The following is a 25,387-nucleotide window of genomic DNA, read 5'->3' as shown; positions in this document are numbered from 1 at the left end:
TTCCATACAAATTTAAGGACTATTTGTTCCAGTTCTTTGAAAAATGTCCTCGGTATTTTGATCGGGATAGCATTGAAAGTGTAGATTGCTCTGGGTAGTATGGACATTTTAACTATGTTAATTCTTCCAATCCATGAGCATGGAATATTTTTCCATCTTTTTATGTCTTCCTCAATATCTTTCAAAAGTGATCTATAGTTTCTAGGATATAGGTCCTTTACGTCTCTGGTTAAGTTAATTCCAAGGTAACGTATGGTTTTTGGTGTTATTGTAAATGGGATGGATTCCCTAATTTCTCTTTCTTCAGTCTCGTTATTCGTGTATAGAAATGCAACTGATTTCTGGGCATTGATTTTGTATCCTGCCACCTTACTGAATTGTTCTATAACTTCTAATAGTTTGGGAGTGGATTCCTTTGGGTTTTCCATATAGAGTATCATGTCATCTGCAAAGAGAGACAGTTTGACTTCTTCTTTGCCGATTTGGATACCTTTGATCCCTTTTTGTCTTCTGATTGCTGTTGCAAGGACTTCTAGTACTATGTTGAATAATAGTGGCGAGAGTGGGCATCCTTGTCGTGTTCCTGATCTTAAGGGAAAGGCTTCCAGCTTTTCCCCATTGAGAATAATGCTTGCAGTAGGCTTTTCATAGATGGCTTTTATGAGATTGAGAAATGTACCCTCTATTCCTACACTCTGAAGGGTTTTAATCAGGAAAGGATGCTGTATTTTGTCAAATGCTTTTTCTGCATCAATTGAGAGGATCATATGGTTCTTGAGTCTTTTCTTGTTGATATGATGTATCACATTGATTGATTTGCGAGTGTTGAACCATGCTTGCATCCCAGGTATGAATCCCACTTGGTCATGATGGATAATCCTTTTAATGTACTGTTGGATTCTATTAGCAAGGATCTTGTTGAGGATTTTGGCATCCATATTCATTAGAGAAATCGGTCTGTAATTCTCCTTTTTGAGGGGGTCTTTGCCTGGTTTGGGGATCAAGGTAATATTAGCCTCATAGAATGAGTTTGGTAGCTTTCCTTCTGTTTCTATTTTTTGAAATAGCTTTAGGAGAATAGGTATTATTTCTTCTTTGAATGTTTGGTAGAATTCCCCAGGAAAACCGTCTGGGCCTGGAGTTTTATTATTTGGAAGGTTGTTTATCACTGACTCAATTTCTTCATAGTTAATTGGCCTATTTAAGAAATCTATTTCTTCCTGTTTCAGTCTTGGTAGTTTATAGGTTTCCAGGAAGGCCTCCATCTCTTCCAGATTGTTTAGTTTTTTGGCATATAGCTGTTGATAAAAGTTTCTAATAATCCTTGCAATTTCAATGGTGCTGGTCGTGACCTCTGAGGGAGAGAGAGTCTTAAGCAGACTCAGCACTGAGTGCAGAGCCCAACTTGAGATCACGACCTGAGCTAAAACCAAGAGTCAGACACTTAACTGACTGTGCCACCCAGGTGCCCCCTGTGTGTGTCTGTCTGTCTTTCTTTCTTTTTCTTTCTCTTTCTTTCTTTCTTTCTTTCTTTCTTTCTTTCTTTCTTTCTTTCTTTTCTTTCTTCCTTCCTTCCTTCCTTCCTTCCTTCCTTCCTTCCTTCCTTCCTTCTTTTCCTTCCTTCCTCCCTTCCCTTCCCTTTCTTTCTCTTTCTCTTTCTCTTTCTCTTTCTCTTTCTCTTTCTCTTTCTCTCTTTCTCTCTCTCTTTCTTTCTCTTTCTTTCTTTCCTTCTTTCTTTCTTTTTAAAAAAGATTTTATTTATTTGAGAGAGAGAGCGAGTGATCTCAAGATAGCATGTGCAGAGGCGGGGGAGAGGGAGAAGCAGGCTCCCTGCTGAGCAGGGAACCTGATGCAGGGCTTGATCCCAGGACCCGAGATCATGACCTGAGCTGAAGGCAGATGTTTAACCAACCTAGCTACCCAGGCGCCCCCCGCTGTGTGTTTCTTTAGGATGAGTTCCTAGCATTAAAATTATTAGATTAATGCAAATGTATATTTTTTCATTTAAATTTAAGTTTTATTTTTTGTAATACATTCACATGGTTCAAAAATTCTAAGGTTCAGAGGTCTACAGTAAACAGATTCCCACCCATCCTCCCTCCCTCTCTCTCTCTCTTTCCTTCTTTCTTTTTTAAGATTTTATATTTAAGGGGTGCCTGGGTGGCTCAGTCAGTTAAGCATCTGCCTTTGGCTCAGGTCATGATCTCAGGGTCCTGGGATCAAGCCCCATGTCGGGCTCCCTGCTCAGCGGGGAGCCTGCTTCTCCCTCTCCCCTGCCCCTGCTCATGCTCTCTCACTACCTCTCTCTCAAATAAATGAATAAAATCTTTAAAAAAAAAAAAGATTTTATTTTTAAGTAGTCTCTGCACTCAAAGTAGGGTTCCAACTTACAACCCTGAGGCAGCTAGGTGCCCCATTTTTATTTTTATTTTTATTTTTATTCGTTTTTAAAGATTTTCTTTTTAAGTAATCTCTACACCCAACATGGGGCTCAAGCTCACAACTCTGGATCAAGAGTCTCATGCTCCACTGAGGGAGCCATCGAGCTCCCCCCCAACTCATCCCTTTCTGCTAGTCTAGTTTCCTGACCTAGGCATGTTTATTGGATATATATGTAAAACATATATATAGATGTTTTCTTTTAGGCCTTTTATATACCCCCCTAATTGTAATTCGTTATGTGAAAATTTCATATTCCTACTCAATGCTAGGCATTAATATAATCTCAAGGCAATTTTAAAATATTTTCTTTTTGTTTTTAATCTTACATGTCGCTGTTGATGTGATTACATTTCTTTGTTAATGTTTGTTGTGTGCATTTGACCTTAATACTTACTATTATATGGTAAAAAACCCTAACTTTGGGAATCCCATCTTCTTTCCTTCAAACCCTGTGAGGGACCTGATGTATGTAATAGCTGTTCAGTATTTTATGACAATATTCCTTTCAGAGTGGTGGTGCAGAATGAAAGGAGAGAAGAGTGGACGTCACTACTTGTGACCATTAAAAAACTCTTCATCCAGTATCCAGTGTTGGTGCGACTGGAACAGGCAGGTACTGCATTCACATGATAGGTGTGGCAGGGAAAGGAGGTATAGGATGGAGGCTGGGCGATGAAGAGGTTCATGCTTGCTTCTCTCCCAGTGCTGGGAATAGTTTCTATTTCTGGTCAGGTTTCTATTTCCAGTTGGGTCCAGTCGTTCATTAGGTATGCAGTAAGTTCAGTAATGTCCTGAATGTCCAGAGTGGGGGGCCCTATGGAGCCACTTTTCACTTGTTCTTTTAGAGTTCATCTTTCATGGGATACTTTTCCTTCTCTTGTGTGTTTTGCTTCAGAGGGTTTTCCTCAAGGAGATAATTCTACCTCAGCACAAGGAAACTACCTAGAGGCCATCAATCTGTCATTCAACGGTGAGTAAGGACCTAGCCGTGGTGAGCTGGCATCTTGATTACCACATGGCTATGAACTTCTCTTTACTAATGTCCAAAGACCCAGACCCAGTTGATAATCTCCCCATCCACCTACCCCAAAGATAAACTGAAAGCAGTAACTTCTGATTGGATGGTTTTAATGGCCAACATTTAGCTCTTGGGTCTTCTGTTGGGAATTAACTTGCTGTTCTTGTCTGCTTCTCATGGTAACCTGAGAGTAAAGAGCTAGAAGGAATCTTCCTTGGGCTCTTTTACTAAAACTGTGTTCTTGCTATTTTGTACCCCATCCCTCAAGCAAGGAGCTCATGTTTCTAGAATTCAAATAATCAGAGGTATATCAAGTAAAAATGAAGATCTTCACTCTCTCTCTACTGTCAGTTTCCTTCCAAGAGGGAACCTTGTTAACAGTATGGTGTGATTTCTTCCGAAGGTTTGTCCCTGCATTTATGTGTTAGCTGATACACTTTGTTTGCAAGTAACAGAAACCTATGAATTGGTTTACACAAAAAAAGGAAATTTACTCTCAGGATATAGGGACCTGGTGGGGTCACCAGAAAAGTCTTGAACATCATGCAGAAGAAGGTGGGGACCAAGGTGGCTCTAGGAACTGCAAGAGCAGGTATTCCTAGAGCAGTGTTCAGCTCCCAGCTCTGCTGTCGGCTTTCCCCTCTCTGCTCAGAATTCCACGTTCCCAGCAGAGTCTGGCCCAGCTCTGGTTATGTATCCATTGGCACTGGCCAGTGGTGGAAGTGATGATGTGTGGTCACTTCACTGTGCGTATAACCTGCCCATGTGTCTACACCCAGGTACTGGGGATTCTAAAGTGCAGGGTCTTATATTAGTGAATCTTTTGGTCATATTGGAATATCTTTGGTTTTCTAAAGTCAGGATTGTATAGGACAGAAATAAAAATTAACTTGCCAGATTTAAAAAGTCCATTCTTTTAAATAGTCTTAAATTAATATTTGATTTTTGTAAATTTCAATGCAGACTCATTTATGGATTGTTTAAATTAACGACATGAAACTTCAGAATTTAATGCTGCACAAGGCAAATATTAGGCATCAGTGAGGGGGCGTTAGCAAAGACAACAGTGACATAGTCTTGTGTTCAAGCATTTCTTAATGTAGATGGGGAGAGGCAGATATGCACATGACTAACTAGAATTCAGGTCAGAATGTGGCTGTTGCTGCAATCGAAACATGGATAAGATACTCTGAGGGCATAGAGAGGCTTGCCAGTTGTCGGTTTCTGAAAAGCTGTAACATTTTCATTCGAAAACTTTTGCTTTTTTTCAAGTGTTTGACAAGCATTACATCAACCGCAACTTTGACCGTACTGGACAGATGTCTGTGGTGATCACGCCTGGCGTGGGTGTGTTTGAAGTGGACCGTCTACTCATGATCTTGACCAAGCAGCGGATGATAGATAACGGTAATGCTCCCTGATTTGTGCTGTCTCCGAGAGTTTATAGCCTGACTTACCCTTAGAACTCTGAGCTTTCCCTGACTCTGTGCATCAGAGATCCTGGGGATGTGAATAACGTTAGGGGACAAAAAAGGTTCCATGGTCAAAGTGGTTTGGGAAATGCTGGGTCATACACAGTTTAGGCAGATTCCCTAATTGCAGGTTTTAATACGTTAGTGTATCTTGTCTATCTCTAATGGTACTCGGTTTCGCAAACATACATGACACTGGAGAACTCTTTTTGGGGGGATTGTTTCAAGGAACCAGTGTGCCATCAGCTTGTCTTGGGGAAGACCATCAGATCATCTGATCCAGTCCTCCCTCCATGATGTGCCATGCTTCCTCAACTTGTACCCCTGGCCTCATTAAATTTGTGCTTCAACAAGAAGATGGAGGTGGAATGTAAATCCTGATTGCCAGTGAAGAAGCTCCGTTAAATGATATGGATTGTTTTGCTTTTTTACTGAAATTACAAGGTTCCTTTTCCTATCTGGCCTTGAAACTTTAGTAATGGAGGCCTGGGTTGTCTTTTTGACACATCATGATCTACAAAGTGGTCAAAGGCTAATTGTCAAGCATTCAATAATTGCAGGCTGTGATGGGACCTGGTAAAGAAGAAAGAGAGAAAATGCATCTGTTTACTTCTTTGCTATGTAGGAAAATGAGGTTATAAATCATAAGGTGGGAAGTCGGCTTTGCCTCATACCCTGACCCAGTTAAATAGTATTGTTAATAGATTGGGATATTTTTTTCTCTGCTTCTTCCCACCCCCATTCCAAACTCTTTTTGTCTTCTCTTTTTTAGGAATTGGTGTGGACTTGGTGTGCATGGGGGAGCAACCATTACATGCTGTCCCATTGTTCAAGGTAATTCAACTTCGGATTGCTTCCTAAAGGCCAGGTTCTAGTACTAGGATGATCTTGAGAATACTTCAAAACAGAAAAGTTGGAGCAGTTCCACATCCTCCTTGTTTTCTAGCTGATCAGTGCACTGGCTTTTTCCCTCCTAGCTGCATAATCGAAGTGCACCTCGTGATTCTCGTCTGGGCGATGACTATAATATTCCTCACTGGATAAACCACAGGTGGGTGTGACCTTGATTCATGGTAGATGATACGGATTGTTTTTGTTTTTTAAGATTTTATTTATTTATTTGACAGAGAGAGGGAACACAAGCAAGAGGAGTGGGAGAGGGAGAAGCAGGCTTCCTGATGAGCAGGGAGCCCGATGCGGGGCTCGATCCCAGGACCCTGAGATCATGACCTGAGCCAAAGGCACCCAGGTGCCCCGTTGATACGGGTTTTGAATAACTTCCTTGCCATTTTCTCTTCACATCTCTCTCTCTTTTTTTTTTTTTTTTTAAAGATTTTATTTATTTATTTGACAGAGATAGAGACAGCCAGTGAGAGAGGGAACACAAGCAGGGGGAGTGGGAGAGGAAGAAGCGGGCTCCTAGCGGAGGAGCCTGATGTGGGGCTCGATCCCAGAACGCCAGGATCACGCCCTGAGCCGAAGGCAGACGCTTAACCGCTGTGCCACCCAGGCGCCCCATCTCTTCACATCTCTTAAGTTCTTACAGTAAAATCTTTTGTCAAGAAAATGCAGAAACTAAAGTTCCAACATTTGCTTAGAGCTTCTGTACATGCAAAGTAGTGGCAGTAACATAAGAACAGTGAGAGTAAAAAAAATAAAGGCAAATTTGCAGGATTTATTTCTATTATTAGCCCCCGCTCCTACGATTCCCAGCTTCTACAGATCATAGCAGACGAACATTGTGCCTGGCATTCTCTGTAGAAAAATCCCCATGCCTCTTCTTCACATGGGACAAGCCTTGGTGTGTCTGGTGATTGAAGCTCAAAGGTGGTGTATCTCATGCCTCTGTCAGTGCCACTGCCTTATCCCATCCTCATCTTTTTGAATAACTGCAATCATCAGTTTATTTTTTTTTAAAGATTTTATTTATTTGACAGAGAGAGACAGCACAGTCCAGGGGAGTGGGAGAGGGAGAAGCAGGCTCCCCGCTGAGGAGAGAGTCCAATGCGGGGCCCTGGGATCATGACCTGAGCCAGAGGCAGATGCTCAACCGACTGAGCCCCGCAGGCGCCCCAGATAACTGCAATCGTTAATAGTGTGTCTATTTCTGATCTCTCTCCTTCAGTCCATCTTTTAGACTCGGGTTTCTCAACCTCGACACTACTGACATTTTGGGCCAGATCATCTTTGTTGTTAGGGGGCTGCCCTGTGCATTGTAGGAAGTTGAGCAGCATCCCTGACCTCCGCCCACCAAATGCCAACCGCACCCACCCCCAGGGTGACGACCAACATGTTTGCAAGAACCATGGCTAAGTGAACATTCCTATCAAAATACCTGGAGAGAGTTAAACTGTTTCTTTGAAATTTGCCAGTAGAGCTCATAAGCTCCTGGAAACTAATTGTGAGAACTAGATATCCTCAAACCTGCCGAAAGTGAAAAGCCTTGGGCTATTACTTTTTAATGTTTTATGATTTTTAAAAATGCCTGCAGTCTTAAAATGCAGTTGAAACCATTGGAAACTGGGGAGGGAGATCATTTAGACTAAAAAAACAACAAAATCAAAAAAATAAAAAAGCTGCTGTATTGCCACATGCCTCCTGGATGGCACAATCCCCCTTCGTTCCTCACTCCCCTCATTGAGAATCAGTTCTTTAGACTAGTGGTTTTCTTTCCTTTCTAATAATTTTTTTTCTTAAGCAATAGGCCCTCCCCTCTTATTTTTTAAGTGTAAGTCTTACTTGCAACCAAATATACAGTAGTGAAAAAGTATTAGTGTTCCTCTGTGTCCTCATGTAGTAGGTCTTCATGTCCCACCAAGGAACCCCAGGGGTCTGGGGACCAGCATCTGTCAGTCGCTGCTCTACCTGTTTACCAGAGTCATTTCATGAAAACTAAATCCTGTTGCTCTTTTTCTCTGATTCCTCACACCAGTTTGATGAAGACGAAGGTATTTGACGTCTGAGGCCTCCTCTCCCACCTCTTGGCCTCTTGTATTCTGCATAGCAGATGCACACTTCTCCCTCTTCTGAGCCTTTCCACCGAGAGGGTCTCTCCACCTGCCCTCTTCCCACAGATGCCTATTTATCCTCTAATGCCCGGCCCCAACATCTGTCTTCTGTGAGTTCTTCCTGTGCTGTCCTGGAGAGCCAATAGCCACTTTCTCTTTAGTGCTTCTAGAGCATTCTGCCCTACTCTGGGTTGTCTGTTTTAAGCTGGCACTCCAGGAGGGGCAGAAGACTGCTTGGCTGTGCCCCAAGCTAAACAGAACCTTTAATTATGTCTTCTATTTAGTTGCAAATCTTTGCTGGAGATGAGCTTGAAAATTCATCACAAATGCTGATTTCGGCCTTGTAGTTTTTCCTTTACCTTTGTTATGGGCCATGTTGCCCTTGTATGGTAGTTGCTCTCGGTCAGCTGTAATCATTCATAGGTGAAGAACTAAGAAGGAATAGCGCTTTGGCCAGCTGTGTAAGGATGGTCTGGTCACCCAGTAATTATCCTGTTCTGAGTATGCCTCTCCCTTCTCAGCCCAGTGAGAGACTCTCTGGCTGGTCATCCATGTGATTCCGTTACGTACGTGTATGTGTCACTGTTCAGTGATGCGCAGTTCTGTATGTTGTCATGCATTGCTTAACAAAGTCACTTTAAGAAGAAGTGCCTGCTTCCCAAGAGGATGCCTTCAGAATCTTCCTCATCCTGTGTTTATGTCATTTTAAAAATTTGGTTCAAGTAAAATAGTATTTTGAACTTTTTTGTTTTTTTTCACTTATTTCAGAGAGCAATGTATCTTCTTTTTTGTCAGCCCTCTAATTAGTTTTGGCTTTGTAATCTTTGAATAGACATTCAGATTCTTTTGCCCATAAGGAAACAGCTACCGTTTAATTATACACCGTATTTCATGGTTTTATGTTTAGTTTAGGAAATAATTAAAGGACAGAGTAGCTGTAGCACACAAAAATATATGAATTTAAGCACTGTAATTTCCTCAAATTTTAATTAATAATAACTTGAAGGTTTCCTGATTCATCACTTTATTTTTCATGCCGAATTAGCTCTCTGATGCCATTTAAGATGGACGATAGATTCACACAGGTGGGGCTTCAGAATCTGAGAGCTGGGATGGCCCGAGGCCTGCTTTTCACTTCTCCTTGTGAGCCTTGTTTGCTTGAGCTGCGCAGGGACAGGAGCAAAGAGGGCTCGTGGCCTGAGATGCACGGCTGCTCATAGAGGCCGTTGTACTCATCCTGTCCACGAGCCCCTTCAAAAGCATCCCACAAGGCCGGAGAGCTTACCTGAAGCATAATCAAATTGTCTTCTGTGAAAAATTTCACTCTGGAAGTATTATTAGTTAGTAATGAGCATTGATCTAAAAAGTAAATTAATAGCAGATATATAAGAGTTATAAAACTGGGATTTGGGGGATATCACAGACTATCCCTGGAGTCTGTTTTAGAGATCACAGAGACCCTCCAATCACACTGTATTGGTGAGGAACCTGCGTTCCGGACAGGAAAGTGGCTTGCAAGGGTTGAACAGCAAGTTCATGGCAAAGCTGAAGCTCTTGGTTTAAACCATTTGAAATTGTGGTAATAGACTGGTTTTGACCTTCAAACACAGGAACTTCATGTGGATAAATCTAATAGAGACCCGTTCGTCTGGCTCACATCACTCTGCCACACAAATCTTTTTATTTTTATTTATTTATATTTTTTCAAAATTTTATTTAAATTCTGGTTAGTTAACATATAGTGTAATATTGGTTTCAGGAGTAGAATTTAGTGATTCATCACTTCCACTCAGATCTTTTGTAATTAATATCCGTCAGGAGAGCAGCATCCTCTGCATGGTACTTTCCTTGGAACCACTCCGAGGGGCCAAGTGCCAGAGGTTGGTTGGATTCAAGGTCTGACTGCAGTTAGTATTCTTACGTTCTTGTGCACATAAAGTGTCAGTTGCCAGGATTGCCCTACAGTCCACTGGTTAGCTATTGATACTGCCTTTTTTTATTTTGCTTATGATCAGAGTTATGGAAGGTGGGGATTGGTTAGTATTCAAAACATCTTTCCCATAAGCTAATTATAGATAAAAGAGAATGCAGAAACATCCCTGAGAAATGGAAAAGGCTGTGCAGCCTATTCACTCATTCAGTCAGTATATCCAGGGCCAGTTTGGTCTCCCAGTTTTCTTTTGTGCCTGACATGACTGCATTAAGATATAATTTTTCAAAGGTATAGAAATTTGATGGTTTGTGCCTTCTTTTCTTTTCTTTTTCTTTTTTTTCCTCTCCTCTTAAGTAGGCTCCACAGCCAGGGTGGAGCCCAATGCAGGGCTTGAACTCACAACCCTGAGACTGAGACATGAGCTAAGATAAAGAGTCAGATGTTTAATGGACTGAGCCATCCCTGTGCCATCTTTTCTTGAGACCACTTTTTTCTTCCCTTGCCTGAGTTATTCTTGCTTGCCAAATGCTATTCAACCCATGAGTTGGGCCCAGCAAGTACCAAGATGCAAAAGTATCATGGTATAAATAGATTTAATCCCTGTCACAGGGAGGAGATTCTCATCCAGTTAGGAATCAGGGCTAGTGTGAAACTGTTTATAGAGAATAAAAGAACAATAATTAAAACCATATTTAATGTTTTATAGTAATTACAGAGCAAGTTAGAATTGGGGGAATCAGTGAAACCTGAGACATAGGCAGTCATGAGAGGGCTAATCCATGGCTGGGGTTTTAACCGTGTCATGAAGTTTAAAATGAAAGAGGCTTAGATTAATGACCATTTTTTCTTTCACAGTTTCTATACGTCCAAAAGCCAGCTCTTTTGTAACAGTTTCACCCCGCGAATAAAACTGGCAGGAAAGAAGGTAGGTGTCACCAACCTGCAGAGCCTTTAGGGACTGTCACACACCAACATGGTTATTTTGGCCCCAAGATACGCCCTTCTCCCCCACGGTCATTATTAAATTGAAGGTATTTGTCTTAGAACTTTATGATTTTCCACATTAAATACATCAATAACAAAGCAAACCCCTAGACTGAAAGGAATATCTTTGGGAAAAGTATGACAATTATTTTTAGTTCCTTAATAATGAAAGAATTATTTTTGTTACGATATGACTGGTTTATTTAGATACTAGAACCTTTTATATATCTTTGAGGACAAAGACATGGGCATGCATTGCAGCAAAGGGGAAATATGAAAAGATCAAATCTTAGCAGTAAAAAAATGCAAATTCAAACAAGACTAGGATTATTTTTTTGCTCACCAAATGGGTTTATTTTATTTTACTTTATTTTTTAAAGATATTTTTTTTAAGTAATTGCTACACCCAACGTGGGGCTCAAACTTACAACCCCGAGATCAAGAGTCACATGCTCTGTGGACAGAGCCAGCCAGGAGCCCCTGCTTACTAAATAGGCTTAAAACAAAATAATTATATCAAGTCCTGGAAAAAGTGGTGAAATTGGTACTCGAGTACCTGGTTGGTGTATCATACTTATGAAAAGCAGTTCGGCTCTGTGTATCAAGCAGTGCAAATGTTCATGCCACTTGATCAGATAATTCCATTTTTGGCCATGTGGTCTAAGGAAATAACTGAGGATATTGAATGCAAATAAGGTCTTGACCCTGCATTATTTATAACAGTGGGAAGTTGAAAATAATAGGAAAATGACTAAATAAACCATGGGATAGCCACTTGATGGAATATATTCGTGGCATTTATAAAAATGCCAATTTTAAGACTCTTAAAGGGTGTTTTTGATGTTATATGAAGAGAAAAACAGACTGTTAGGTATGTAGGTGGCATACCAGGGTGCTCTTTCCCATCTGCCTGTTTTCTAGCAGAGCTGAACTCTGAAAGCTGTCCCTTTGTGGCTGTGTTAGTAGTATCAGGGCCATTTCTTCATTTTTTGGGGGGATGGGGTTAATGTTACTTGTTTAATAAGGAAAGTATTAATTTTGAGGACTCCGAGGACTCCTAAAATAGGCCATGCCAAGTACTGAAGTGCTGGGAGAAGGGACTCTGCCCAGAAAGGGCTGCTTCCTGACCTCTGAGGTATTATGCCTTCATCACAGACCTTCTGGGCAAAGTGGCACACAGAGGAACTTCTCTGCAACATGATCATTTTGTCTTTTTTTATTTTTTTAAGATTTATTTATTTATTTGAGAGAGCAAGAACGAGCGTATGAGCAGGGGGAGGGGCAGAGGGAGAGAGAATCTCTTGCAGACTCCCTGCTGAGCGCAGAGCCTGACGTGGGACTTGATCTTACGACCCTGAGATCATGACCTGAGCTGAAATCAAGAGGTGGACGCCTAACCAACTGAGCTACTCAGGCGCCCCTGCAACATGATCATTTTGAAGAAGAAAGAATGAGTATTGGGGCGCCTGGGTGGCTCAGCCATTAAGCGTCTGCCTTCCACTCAGGTCACGATCTCAGGGTCCTGGGATCGAGCCCCACATCAGGTTCCCTGCTCGGCAGGAAGCCTGCTTCTTCCTCTCACACTCCCATTGCTTGTGTTCCCTCTCTCGCTGTCTCTCTCTGTCAAATAAATAAAATCTTTAAAAAAAAAAAGAGAAAGAATCAGTATTGTTATGAAAGTTTAAAGGGTCCTGAAAAGTTTTATTTGGGGGAAAAAGAAAGCTCTTTTCATTTTTTTTTAAAAGATTTTATTTATTTATTTGACAGAGAGAGACAGCCAGTGAGAGAGGGAACACAAGCAGGGGGAGTGAGAGAGGAAGAAGCAGGCTCCTAGCGGAGGAGCCTGATGTGGGACTCGATCCCAGAACGCTGGGATCATGCCCTGAGCCAAAGGCAGATGCTTAACGACTGTGCCACCCAGGCGCCCCTCTTTTCATTTTCTCTCTACCTCTGTATGCCATCTTGGCAAACTGGGTGATCCACTGAGTGCTGACCTCTTGCAGGTGTAGGCAGACCAGTGAGAGTACCATGGTGAAGGGGGAAGCATGCATGCAGGGTTTGGGGTCAGGTAGAAGCTATCCATGGTAGGACATACATGCCAGTGGACTGACCAAGAGCATGAAGGGCTGGACTTGGATTTTGGCTCTGCCACCTGCTAACTGTATGACTTTGAGCAAGTCCCCTTTTCTCTGTAGAATTGAGTATCCTCACCTGAAGGTGGGGTGCATGTCCCTGTCGGATAGAGTTTTGAGGGTGACCAAGGTGTGAGATGGGCCTACTAGGGCCTGACACTGAGGTAGGTGGGCCTCAAGTGTTCCCACCTGCCTTTCCATCAGTCACAGTGAGGGGTAAGGCATGGTCCCTTCTCTGGGGAGCAGCCATCTACATATCGTGCCTTGTGATAGGCTCTATTCTGGCAGAGGAGGGAATGATTAATTATCTATTTAATTTTACAGCCTGCCTCTGAGAAAGCAAAAAATGGCCGTGATACATGTGAGTATTTTTGTGACCTCCTTTCATCCCTTTTAGAAAGAGTCAGCTAAGCCGAGGCAACAAAATTATGTGAGGTCGCATAAACAGTTCACAGTCAAGTTGGGATACTTGAGTTCCCTTTGGAAGGTCCTTTAACCACTTTGTATATTTTTGTCCCATCAGCTCCAAAACGGATGAAAGAAACAAACCTTGTTTTTCTTTTCCATAGGTCAGTTGTAGGGATTGAGTAGAAAATGTTAAAGTACTAACTGTACTACATATTAAGATGATCTTTTTAAAGTGGGATCATAGAATAATGAATTACTACAAAAACCTTCCCTTTATTTAGTGCCGTACCATTTTCTTTTTTTTTTTTGTTTTAAGATTTATTTATTTATTTATTTTGAGAGAGAGAGATTGAGAGTGAACGAGCACATGCGTGCGGGGATGGGGGAAAGGGAGAGAATCTAAAGTAGACTCTACATTGAGCCAGGAGCCTGATGCGGGGCTCGATCTCATGACTGTGAGATCGTGATCTGAGCCAAAATCAAGAGTCGGATGCTTAACTGATTGAGCCACCCGGGTACCCTAGTGCTAGAATTATTTTCTGTATCATTTTGATATGTAAGTCATTTAATTTCAACAACCTGATGAATGGGTTATTATCCCACTTTTCTCAGGGGGACCTGATGGTGATCATCTGTGCCTTGCAGATTTTGACGAAGGCCCTCTGAAGGCATCTGGTTGAAATGTGTTTTAATGACAATTCGTGTGATTTATGCATTTCAGCTCTTGGGACTCCGAAAGAATCTGAGAACGCCCTTCCCATCCAAGTAGATTATGATGCCTACGACGCCCAAGTGTTCAGGCTGCCAGGCCCGTCCCGGGCTCAGCGCCTCGCCACCTGCAGGTTTTTTGCCAGATTGACTTTGGGGTGTATATAAAAATTGCTTGGGAAAACCTGAGGGCCTGTAGGGACCTTCATGAGGCAACCCTGAAAACGTTTTAAATTAAAATTAGCCAATGGAAGCTATACCATGTAGATCATTGGGGATTCTCTTTCCAGGTTCTCTGGCCCACACATTTTGTTAGCTATATTTGCAGGAAGTATTTTCCCCAAATAGTGTTCCGCTTTTTCTAACCAAGAGAAACAATTCACAGATTCTACAATCTTCTCACTGGGCTGCCACTAATATAGATCCTATGGCCCACAGTTTCTTTTGGGTTTTTTATTCCCGGAAGGCAAGAGACTTTCCTTAATTGCTTTTTAAATTTGCTCCATGGTGTTTGGTCATATGATAGTCTTTAACTGTGATGTAGTTAGATTTACCAATATATTCATTTCTGAGTATTATGTAAAAACAACAAAAAAAATCCCTATCCCAGGGCTTCCCCCCCTCAGTGGACCAAATACCCTGAGTCCATTTTCCAGACTTCTTAAATATGCAAGTTTATTTAAGCACAATGATTGGAAAAATATGCATCCCTTCACATTGATAAATGAGCTTATAATGGCCACATGATTGTTTTCTGTCATTTTTCCTCATCCCATCCTAAGACGAAAACATTTAGAGCTCAGACAAAACATATCCTAAATGTTGAGAACATTTAGTGCCGTTAACTGCAGCTGTCCTGTGCATAGATGCTGCTTAGGGGCTCGGTAGTGCTTTCCTTTGGAGTATTTAAAAATGCTTTCATGGTCCAAGATCCTGGTTTTCTTTTTTCCTTTTTTTTTTTTTTTTTAAGATTTTAATTATTTGACAGAGAGAGACAACCAGCGAGAGAGGGAACACAAGCAGGGGGAGTGGGAGAGGAAGAAGCAGGCTCCTGGTGGAGGAGCCTGATGTGGGGCTCGATCCCAGAACACCAGGATCATGCCCTGAGCCGAAGGCAGATGCTTAACAACTGAGCCACCCAGGCGCCCCTGGTTTTCTTTTCTCTAATCAAAGGTGGCAAGACTTGGTATTTCAGAGACCCAGGTTATGTGTTCCTTGAGGGAGCAGACCATGTTTTAATTGGTGCTCTGTCCCCTGCACAGGACTGAGCTTACACTGGTCTCCAGATATTTACTGTTGCAATAATGTATATAGGGTCAGCCCAGGGGATCTATTTTCAGGCTGTTTAAGCTCTGACTGAAGACAAAATCCTTCCAGGCGGAAAGAGAACAGCACTGATGCCAGAGGGGAAACCCAATCTATAGTTGCTAACTTTTCCATTCTGAATTTTTATCTCCCCTTTGGACATCTCCCCTTTTGATCCTTCTCCTACTGCTTCCAGAGATTTCCCCCTTAGGGAGTTTTATGTTTTAATAAGGGTATACTGCTTTTTAAACCTTTATTAAGGAGACGTTCGAACATGCTCAAATAGAGTAGTATAATGAAGAGTGATCCGTGTCTTGTCAGACTCATTTCATTACTTTCCCTACATTTTACATTTTGCTTGAGTATTCTAAAACAAATCCTTTTTTATTTTTTTTAAAGATTTTATTTACTTATTTGACAGAGATAGAGACAGCCAGCGAGAGAGGGAACACAAGCAGGGGGAGTGGGAGAGGAAGAAGCAGGCTCATAGCAGAGGAGCCTGATGTGGGGCTCGATCCCATAACGCCGGGATCATGCCCTGAGCCGAAGGCAGACGCTCAACCGCTGTGCCACCCAGGCACCCCACAAATCCTTTTTTTAAACCTGTAAATACTATAGTGTATGTCTCTAACAGATAAGAATAAATAATCACAAGTACCAAAATTAACACTAATTCTTTAATATCTTCTAATAGCTAGTCTATATTCAGATTTCCCAATTGTTTCAAAAATGTGTTTTTACAGTTGGTTGGTTTGAATTGGGATCTAAAGAAGATGCAGACGTTGCATTTGAGTGGAATATCTTTTTTCTGTGACTGTAGGTTGTGTTGCTTTCTTCATTTGGCTGATTGTTATGTTATAATGTTTAACTTATCCTCTCTTCTGGATTTCCTGTAAACTAGCAGTTACCTCCAGAGGCTTGATTAGATTTAGGCTCAGTTTTTCACACAGGAAGACTCTTGAGGTGGCACTGTGTATTTTCTCCTGCTTCATATCCTATCCTGTTTAGTTGTCCCGTTTTCGGTGATATGAGATGGATCAGTGGGGATCAAGTAGGGTCAGGCTGGAGCAGTCGCTGCTTTACAGCTCTGACCCCAGGACTTGGGCCGTTTGAAAACTCAGTTCTTACACAGTGTCCACAGTGTCTCAAGCTGGTCAAGGCAGAATACCTCCCACATTATTTCCCTCTCATAGATCACATTGGGGACTTTTGTTGGTGGTTTCCTGAGTAGCCTGGGCTGGCGACAGGTTTTGGTGTTTTAGTTCTGGGTGGGGCAGCATCACTTGCTTGTTGGTAACTCATTGTCTCTCACCTGTCAGGTCTGTGCGAGAGCGGGAGAGTCACAGTCGAAAGAGCGCCAGCTCCTGTGACGTCTCATCCAGTCCTTCTCTGCCCAGCCGTGCACTGCCCACTGAGGAAGTGAGGAGCCAGGCTTCTGACGACAGCTCCCTGGGCAGGAGCGCCAACATCCTGATGATCCCACACCCCCACCTACACCAGTATGAAGTCAGCAGCTCCTTGGGCTACACCAGCACTCGAGGTCAGAGAGCTGAAGCACGGGCACAGCTGGGGACAGATAGGGACAGCTCCCTTCCTGTAGCAGGGGTTGGCGGGGGGCAGGATGTGACCAGGTGTGGGGTGTAAGTCCTACATCTTAATTATTTCCGTGCCAGTGCAATGAGTATAAGTCACTTGAGCTGTATATATGTGCCTCTAACACCTTTATCCCCTTCATTGTAACTATATACCTTTCCTTATGTTAATGTAGAGCTTTTCTTAGGCCTAGAGTCAAAGGTGTTTGCTTATTTCCTTTTTAAAAATTTTTTTATTTTTTTAAAGACTGTATTTACTTGAGAGAGAACGAGCGAGAGAGAGCACACAGAGGCAGAGGGAGAAGCGGATTCGCCGTTGAGCAGGGAGGCTAACATGGGGCTCAATCCCAGGACCCTGAGATCATGCCCTGAGCTGAAGGTGGACGCTTAACTGACTGAGCCACCCAGGCTCCCCTGTGTAGTTATCATCCCCATTTGTGCCATCCCTAAAACAGCCTTGGCCCCATATTCTACTTTAAGATTTCTCCTCGCCGTTACCTGCTAACCTGGGTTGCACTAAGGAGCACAGGTGCTGCTTTTTCTGGATCTTCTTCTGCCATCCAACAGCACCTGCAGCTGGAGTCTACAGGCCCCTCCTGACTTTTTAAAAAACTTTTTATTTTGAATAATTGTGGATTCATGGAAAATTGCAAATTACACATGCACACACACACACAGGGAGGTCCTATGTACCTTTCGTTCATTCTCCCCATGGAGACATGTTGTGTAACTGTAGACAACGTCAAACCCAGGAAACTGACAGTGGTACAAACCACAGAGCTTATTCAGATTTCACCTGCTTAACATCTACTCATTTGTGCATGTGTATTTCTATGCACTTTTTTTTTTTTTAAGTAAGCACCATGCCCAACATGGGTCTTGAACTCATGACTTGGAGATGAAGAGCCATATGCTCTACGAACTGAGCCAGCCAGGAACCCCTTAGGCAGTTTTACCACATGTGTAGCTTTATTTATTTATGATCATCATCATCATTAAGATACCAAACTATTCATCACCACAAGGCTCTCTTGTGCTACCCCTTGATAGCCACACACTCTCACTAATGATTCGCTTTCTCTATAATTTTGTTAATTTCAAGGATGTTCTGTAGACGGAAGCATAGCCCTTCTGACTTTCGATCACTGACTTAGGAATGTTGTATACACACAGCTACCCCCTTTTGCCCTCCTGGAAGGATTCCTGAAGGGTGAGGAGTGTTTTCCATGCCCTGGGACGTTGAAGGGGAAGGCATCAGCTCCAACACCATATATACTGTGCCAAAGGCCTAGGAAAATTTTTGACCACAGTAAAAAGTGCATTTGTTTTTTAACTGGCTCAAAGTGTAAAAAGTAAATGCTGAAAGAGAAAGGAATAGATACTAATTACATGACTATAGTATATAACCTGTGTCACCTATATTAATTAGTTTTAGCATTCAAAGGAATTTGAATACATTTGAAATTTTCTAGGTTAGCTTTTTCCCACTTTCTGGAAATTTCTAAGTTTGCATAGACAGTTACTCCCATTTTGCTGAAAATATTCTTTTTTTTTTTTTTTTAAGATTTTATTTATTTATTTGACAGAGAGAGACAGCCAGCGAGAGAGGGAACACAAGCAGGGGGAGTGGGAGAGGAAGAAGCAGGCTCCTAGTGGAGAAGCCTGATGTGGGGCTCGATCCCAGAACGCCGGGATCACGCCCTGAGCTGAAGGCAGATGCTTAACGACTGCGCCACCCAGGCACCCCTGCTGAAAATATTCTTCGTAGGGTCTGTAACAAAAGCTAAATTAAACTAAACATTAATTCTTTCAAAACCTTTGTTACTCTAAAAGCCAGATCTCTGAGGAAATAACATTGTAGCTTTGAAAATAGCTTTGAAAGTAACTTTGAAAAGAGTTTTCTTAAAAATTATCATTGATTTTGATGTTCTTTAGTGATATTTGGGAGTTTATTGAGAAAGCCAAAACAAATTCACTGGAATATTGTAAGGCAATACAATCTATAGGCCCTTATTTTACTGTTTCTCTGCTATGTTTAGGGGGTCTTATCTATTTACCTACCCAACATAACACAGAAAATATTTCCCCTTTCCTCTACACGTATATTTGACCCACTTTATCCCTTAGTCCTATTTCTCATCCTTTTCAAAACANTTGAGAAGTTCTTTGTAGATCTTGGATACCAGTCCTTTATCTGTGTGAACTTACCTTTTTTTAAATTGGGTTTTCTCCTTTTATTTTCATGATAACTAACTAGACCATATTCTTTTTTATTTGGTAAACCGGAGCATCAGTTCATTAACTAACAGTGAAAAATACAGCTTGCACAGAGATCTGAATGTTCTCTTCTTGCATGCAAATCAGCTTTGAGGAATTAACTATTACTATATACCAGGCTCTTTGGTAGGCATTGGCTAAATATTGGTGGACAAGACAGATTCCTTGATGCCATGGAATTTGCATCTCTTGGACCCACTTTTTTTTTTTTTTATAATTTTTATTTTGTTATATTAGTCACCATACAGTACATCCCCCGTTTTTGATGCAATGTTCCATGATTCATTATTTGCGTATAACACCCAGTGCACCATGCGATATGTGCCCTCCTTAATACCCAACACCGGCCTATCCCAATCCCCCACCCCCCTCCCCTCTGAAGCCCTCAGTTTGTTTCGCAGAGTCCACAGTCTCATGGTTCATTCCCCCTTGGACCCACTTTCTAATGTGGGTGATTGCTTAGTGAATATGGGCTGCACACCAGTGGAGCTGGTTGTGGGTTTTAGCTCTCTGATCCACTTAGGTTATGTAGCCTGTGGTCTCCATCTCTATAATAGGGACCTGTCTGCCATTGGATGGAGGACAGGTTGAGCCCAAATATCATGCCACCTCCTTGCCAGGTCAACACTGGATGCATCCATTTCTTCATTCTTTTCTCCCAAGAATTTTTTTTTTTTTTTTAAACACAGTGGCATTTGATTGCTTACTTATGTCCAGGTCACTGACTCAGTGGGAGGAGGTTCTGACCCACCCACTCATTAGGTCCCCAGGCTCCTTCCATTCTGGGATAACACGATCATTAGCACTAGTCTCCAAAGTTAGGCACAGTAGGGGAAAAGAGAATGGATATCATGAGTGGAGATACTTGTGGTCTAGGCCTTCAATTGGAGCATGTCACTTCCACCTGTGTTCTGTTGGCTGGAACAAAGTCATGTATTTTATTATGTTTTGTTTTATTATATCCAGTGTAGTTAACATACAGTGTTACATTAGTTTCAGGTATATAATATAGTGATTCAACAATTCCATATGTCATCCATTGCTCATGATAATAGGTGCACTCCTTAGTCCCCATCCCCCTACCCACCTCCCCTCTGGTAGCTATCAGTTTGTTCTCTGTAGTTGAGAGTCTGTTTCTTGGTTTGTTTCTCTCTCTCTTTCTCCTTGGCTCATTTGTTTTGTTTCCTAAATTCCACATATGAGTGAAATCACATGGTATTTGTGTTTCTCTGACTGACTTATTTTGCTTAGTGTAGTATTCTCTAGCTCCATCCAGGTCTTTGCAAATGGCAAGATTTCATTCTTTTTCATGGCTGAATAATATACCATTATATGTATATACCCCAGCTTTTTCCATTGATCTGTTGATGGATGCTTGGGCTGCTTCCATAATTTGGCTATTGTAAATAATCCTGCTATAAATATAGGGGTGCATGTATCTCTTTGAGTTAGTGTTTTTGTTTTCTTTGGGTAAATACTTGGTAGTGCGATTACTAGATCATAGGGTAATTCTATTTTTAATTTTTTGAGGAACTTCTGTACTCTTTTCCACAGTGGCTGCACCAGTTCACATTCCCATCAACAGTGCAAGGGGTGGAACGAAGTTATTTAGCCCCAGTACAAAAGAGCCGTAGTCTCGTGTGCCTACACATTGGCTGCCTCTGCCAGGGTCTGCCCTTCTAGGCACCAAATATCTATTTTTTTTAATTTAAAGACTTTTGTTTATTTAATTGACAGAGAGACACAGCAAGAGAGGGAACACAGGCAGGGGGAGTGGGAGAGGGAGAAGCAGGCTTCCCGCTGAGCAGGGAGCCTGATGTGGGGCTCGATCCCAAGACCTTGGGATCATGTGACCAGAGCCGAAGACAGACGCTTAATGACTGAGCCACCCAGGTGCCCCCAAATATCTATTTTTATTCTTCCTCCCACATATAGAATATACTCACCCTATCTCCCAGGGAAACAACTCAAGTCATTGCATTCACCCTAAAGTGTAAAGTTTGTGGTCCTCCCCATCAGGTTTTGGTGTGGCTTCATTGGGCCAGTAATTTAGGAACCAGAACCCCCTTCTCCCAAGTATTTATTTATTTATTTGAGAGCATGGGGGAGGGGTAAGGGGAGAGGAAGAGAGAATCCCAAGCAGGCTTCACCCTCAGCACTGAGCCCTACACAGGGCTCAGTCTCAGGACCCTGAGATCATGACCTGAGCTGAAATCAAGAGTCAGACACTTAACTGACTGAGCCACCCAGGCGCCCATCTCCCAAGTATTTAAAAGTAAATCAAATGTTTCATTTCATTATAGTTTGGTGATTTTACTCATTTCTCCCACTCCCTAACATGTACGATGTCCAAGATTCTAGTCAGCTTGGCCGATTGCCTGCCTAGTCCTGGTCTCACCGAAGCTCTGTGCTTTCTCTTTGTGCCTCCACAATAACTGACAGATGTGCTGGAGAACATGATAGAGCCACCACAGCGAGACTCTAGCGCGCCGGGAAGATTCCACGTAGGCAGTGCGGAATCCATGCTGCATGTTCGACCCGGGGGATACACACCCCAGCGGGCACTGATTAACCCCTTTGCCCCCTCACGAATGCCCATGAAGCTCACATCCAACAGAAGGCGCTGGATGCACACTTTTCCTGTGGGTAAGTTGTTGCTCAGGAAGGAGCCTGGCCTGGGAGTTGCTAGTCCTGGTCCTTGTCACTAACCAGCCGTGAGGCCTTGCTCAAGTATCTCAACTTCTGTACATGTCCAGTGCCCCACCCACGAGATGGGTCTAACCATGGCCATTCTGCTTTCTCCAGGAGTTCTTGTGAGAATCCTTGAGGACACACTCGGAAAGGGCTTTGTAACTACTGAGCTGTGTAAACCTGAGGGCTTCTCATTTTTGTTCGAAAAGGACTGTACTTTGTCACCTGCTTTCTTTCTTAAGACTAGTGCCCCTCATTCTTGTTCCTTCCTTCCACTCCTAGCTCTCTCTGGTAGTGATATTATTGTCTTGGTTACACAGAAGTTATGTTACTCTGTGTTCTCTCAGGAGTCTCTGACAACTGGAAAAAAAAAACAAAACATTTTTTGAGAAATGGGTGAACCGTTTTTTTTTGTTTTTTGTTTTTTTTAGTTAAAATAAATTGGAAAAAAACCAAAGGGTAAAATAAGCGGGTTCTATTTTTTATAATGAGATGCTCTACAGAAATAAAAATGAACTACAACCACATCCAAACCTATGTTTAAATTTACAAACATAATGAAAGAAGCCCGACATAAAAAAGTACATTCTGTATGATTCCATTTAAATAAAGTTCAAAAGCAATCAAAACTTAAAAAAAAACTTTTTTTTCCTTCAAATTCACTGTTTTTCCTAGCCCATCCTTTTTGATCTGTGTTCTCTCCTACAGAGGATGACAGTAAGGTTTTATAAAGCTGTGGCTAAAATTAAACTTCAGCTTAATGGGCTCTGACTGGGCTGGGAAGGAACAGATGCATGAAACTCCGGGGTTTTTCATGGAAGCAATCCTGCTGAATGCCTGCAAATGTCTAGTTATTTCCTTTTCCACTTGCTTTTAGTTGTTAAAAGTTAAATAAGTAAGAAGTGAATCTGGTTGTTTGGGCTGTCATTGGGGGTCACTCCCAAACTCCTCTTTGCCCAACCCTTCTCCCTGCCATAATCAGTCACATGATTTGTTTCTTTCCAGTGTCTCTTTCCCTACATTGTTATCCCCATGGGCTCCCTTCGAGTTCTCTTGGGAGAACTGTTAATGTTTCTTGTGTGATCTCCAGCTCTTCTTGCTCCCAGCCGTCAGGCACCCTTTGCTAAAACACAACTGTCTGGCCCCACTTCCTCTGTTTCCTCCTCCTACCCGCCCAGTCCTTATAGCTGAGGCCCTCTTTGCCCAGGTCCCCAACTTTGCATCTCCTCGCTCCCATCCTCAGATCCTCAGAGGTTCTATTCTTCCCCAAGCTCGTCTGGTGGTCTCCTGCTTGTCTTTTGCCTCCTCCACATTTGGGATTTCACACACCTTATTTCTTCTGCCCAGGTACCCTCTCCTTCAGTTCCTGCTAACCTTGCTCAACGCTCACCTCTGAAGCTTCTCCTTCCCTGGGAAACATTTTTTTTTTTAAAGATTTTATTTATTTGACAGAGATAGAGACAGCCAGTTAGAGAGGGAACACAAGCAGGGGGAGTGGGAGAGGAAGAAGCATTCATAGCGGAAGGAGCCTGATGTGGGACTCGATCCCAGGACCCCGGGATCACGCCCTGGGCCAAAGGCAGACGCTGAACCGCTGTGCCACCCAGGCACCCCAGGGAAGCATTTTTTTAGTAGATTTTAGTAATGGTGATTTCTCTCCCACCCACCCAATGTCTTTTCTGCACTTGCTCATCCTCTGCTGCTTAGAGTCACGCTTGTCACCGTCTTATGTATTAACAGAGTCATTGGTGTTTCACTCATGTGTTCCTTGTCGTTTCGTTTGTGTTAGCCCTCCTGGGAGGGGCCCTCTTCTCCTGTATGTCAGTGTTTCTCTACAGCATCTCAGCTTGACATGCATGAGACAGAGGCTCCTAACGTATTCTTAGGGTGAACAGGGTGACAAATGTGAGGCCCTACAGAAGGATGAGTCCTGCTCAGAAAAGGAGATGTCCTTTTAAGAGGCTGGAGGGTCATGTGTGTAATGTTCCCCTTGGTGTGCTCTCTTGTCTGTCTCTCCCAGCACCCATGTCCCGGCAGCTGGAAAGAAGGAAGAGTAAAGCTAAGTACAAAGCACTAGCTGTTGGGTGGGAATGATGCTCAGTGGATCTTTGTCTGGGTAGGACCATCCGGAGAGGCCATCCAGATCCATCACCAGACCCGACAGAATATGGCGGAGCTGCAGGGCAGCGGGCAGAGGGACCCAACTCACTCCTCTGCAGAGCTGCTGGAGTTAGCGTATCATGAAGCTGCTGGAAGGTGAGGATGTGCGTAGGGCTCTAGAGGGTACCTTGAGAAACTCCCTGGCACCCAGGACCATGGCAGAAGAGTCTGCTGACAAAATGTTATGTTTCTAAGACTTGAAGGGACAGTATGAGATGAAGCCCTTCCATTGTCAGTGCCATTCCTTTCACTGGGCCAAATGCAAAGCAAATAGCCTGACACTGTTGCCACACATGTATCCAGGCCCTGCTGTAGCTTTCATTCAAAGCACACTGCGTAAACCTCAAGCATGAGTTTCGTCTAAACCCCAGCCAAGGCTGAGAACGAGTGCTGAGACAGGTGGTTCATGCTGCGTGTTTCAGGCAGTCTGTCTGTGACTTTTGTCATTTTGATCACTGAGAAATTCGACTGTTGAATTTATAAGTTGTTTATGCTAAAAGCAATGGAAATCAAGGCCTGCGTTTATAGAAACAGTTCTTTTGAAATCAAGTTCTGAATGCGTTACAAGGCATCCAAGAGAGTCAGTGCAGGAATAAAGTCATTTAAGCCTTGACAAACATGAGCTGGGGTGACAGCTGGCCTCCCTGTGCCTGTGATGCTTTAGGAAATACTTGGCAGAGGGCAGTCTTTGGCCCTTTTGTCAATCACCTCGACATGCCATGGGTTGGATGAGATATGGGCAGGGCGTGACCCTCGTTATCAGCTTAACTTGGTACCTCTTTTCAGTCACCTCATATCCTCCTGTTCGTGTGAGCTGGGGAGGCTTAGGACAAGAAAGGGCAGGCCATCCATATGGCAGTGGGAGAGCAGTTTTTGGGGGGCCAGGGCAGGTTAAGCAGGAGGCCAGAGCTGGCACACATACCGAGCACCGCAGCCTGGTAGCCTCTGATATGGCTCCCAGTTGTTGCCAGCCTGTGCGGCCAGATATTCAGAGCTGTTTTTGATGAAAATTCCTGGGATACAGGGTGAGCAGGATGAAAGAGTTGATGATCTGCATTAAGCCAGGTGGCTGGGCTCTGTTCTTTGCAGGCACAGCACTTCCCGCCAGCCTGGTGACAGCATGTCCTTCTTGAACTTCAGTGGAACAGAAGAGCTTTCTGTCAGCCTGCTTAGCAACAGTGGTGCAGGTAACCAATCCAAGAGGTAACAGAATTGGGATGCTCAGAGTTGCAGGCTCACATCTAGAAAAGACACGGG

The 25,387-nt window shown here is 42.9% G+C and overlaps 1 protein-coding gene across 12 annotated transcripts in view; it reads left to right on the top strand.

The window, feature by feature from the left end:
- DEPDC5 (DEP domain containing 5, GATOR1 subcomplex subunit) overlaps positions 1-25,387 on the top strand; it is a 137,412-nt gene that overhangs the window by 39,520 nt on the left and 72,505 nt on the right. For 9 of the 12 annotated variants that reach the window (XM_019795621.2, XM_034638841.1, XM_034638840.1 and 6 more), the window contains exons 13-24: positions 2,952-3,055; positions 3,338-3,412; positions 4,733-4,867; positions 5,705-5,766; positions 5,910-5,983; positions 10,729-10,798; positions 13,314-13,350; positions 14,119-14,239; positions 16,730-16,950; positions 21,722-21,925; positions 24,091-24,226; positions 25,220-25,317. In XM_019795621.2, coding sequence (XP_019651180.1) covers positions 2,952-3,055; positions 3,338-3,412; positions 4,733-4,867; positions 5,705-5,766; positions 5,910-5,983; positions 10,729-10,798; positions 13,314-13,350; positions 14,119-14,239; positions 16,730-16,950; positions 21,722-21,925; positions 24,091-24,226; positions 25,220-25,317 — 1,337 coding nt within the window. The remainder of the gene's footprint in view (positions 1-2,951; positions 3,056-3,337; positions 3,413-4,732; positions 4,868-5,704; positions 5,767-5,909; positions 5,984-10,728; positions 10,799-13,313; positions 13,351-14,118; positions 14,240-16,729; positions 16,951-21,721; positions 21,926-24,090; positions 24,227-25,219; positions 25,318-25,387) is intronic. The other 3 variants (XM_034638843.1, XM_034638844.1, XM_034638842.1) reach the window with 1 other exon arrangement.

This window comes from Ailuropoda melanoleuca, chromosome 12 (genome assembly GCF_002007445.2).
Source record: "Ailuropoda melanoleuca isolate Jingjing chromosome 12, ASM200744v2, whole genome shotgun sequence".
In the NCBI taxonomy this organism is placed as follows: Eukaryota; Metazoa; Chordata; class Mammalia; order Carnivora; family Ursidae; genus Ailuropoda; species Ailuropoda melanoleuca.
Note: the sequence above shows the minus strand (reverse complement) of the source record. Positions and strands in the feature narration are given on the sequence as shown.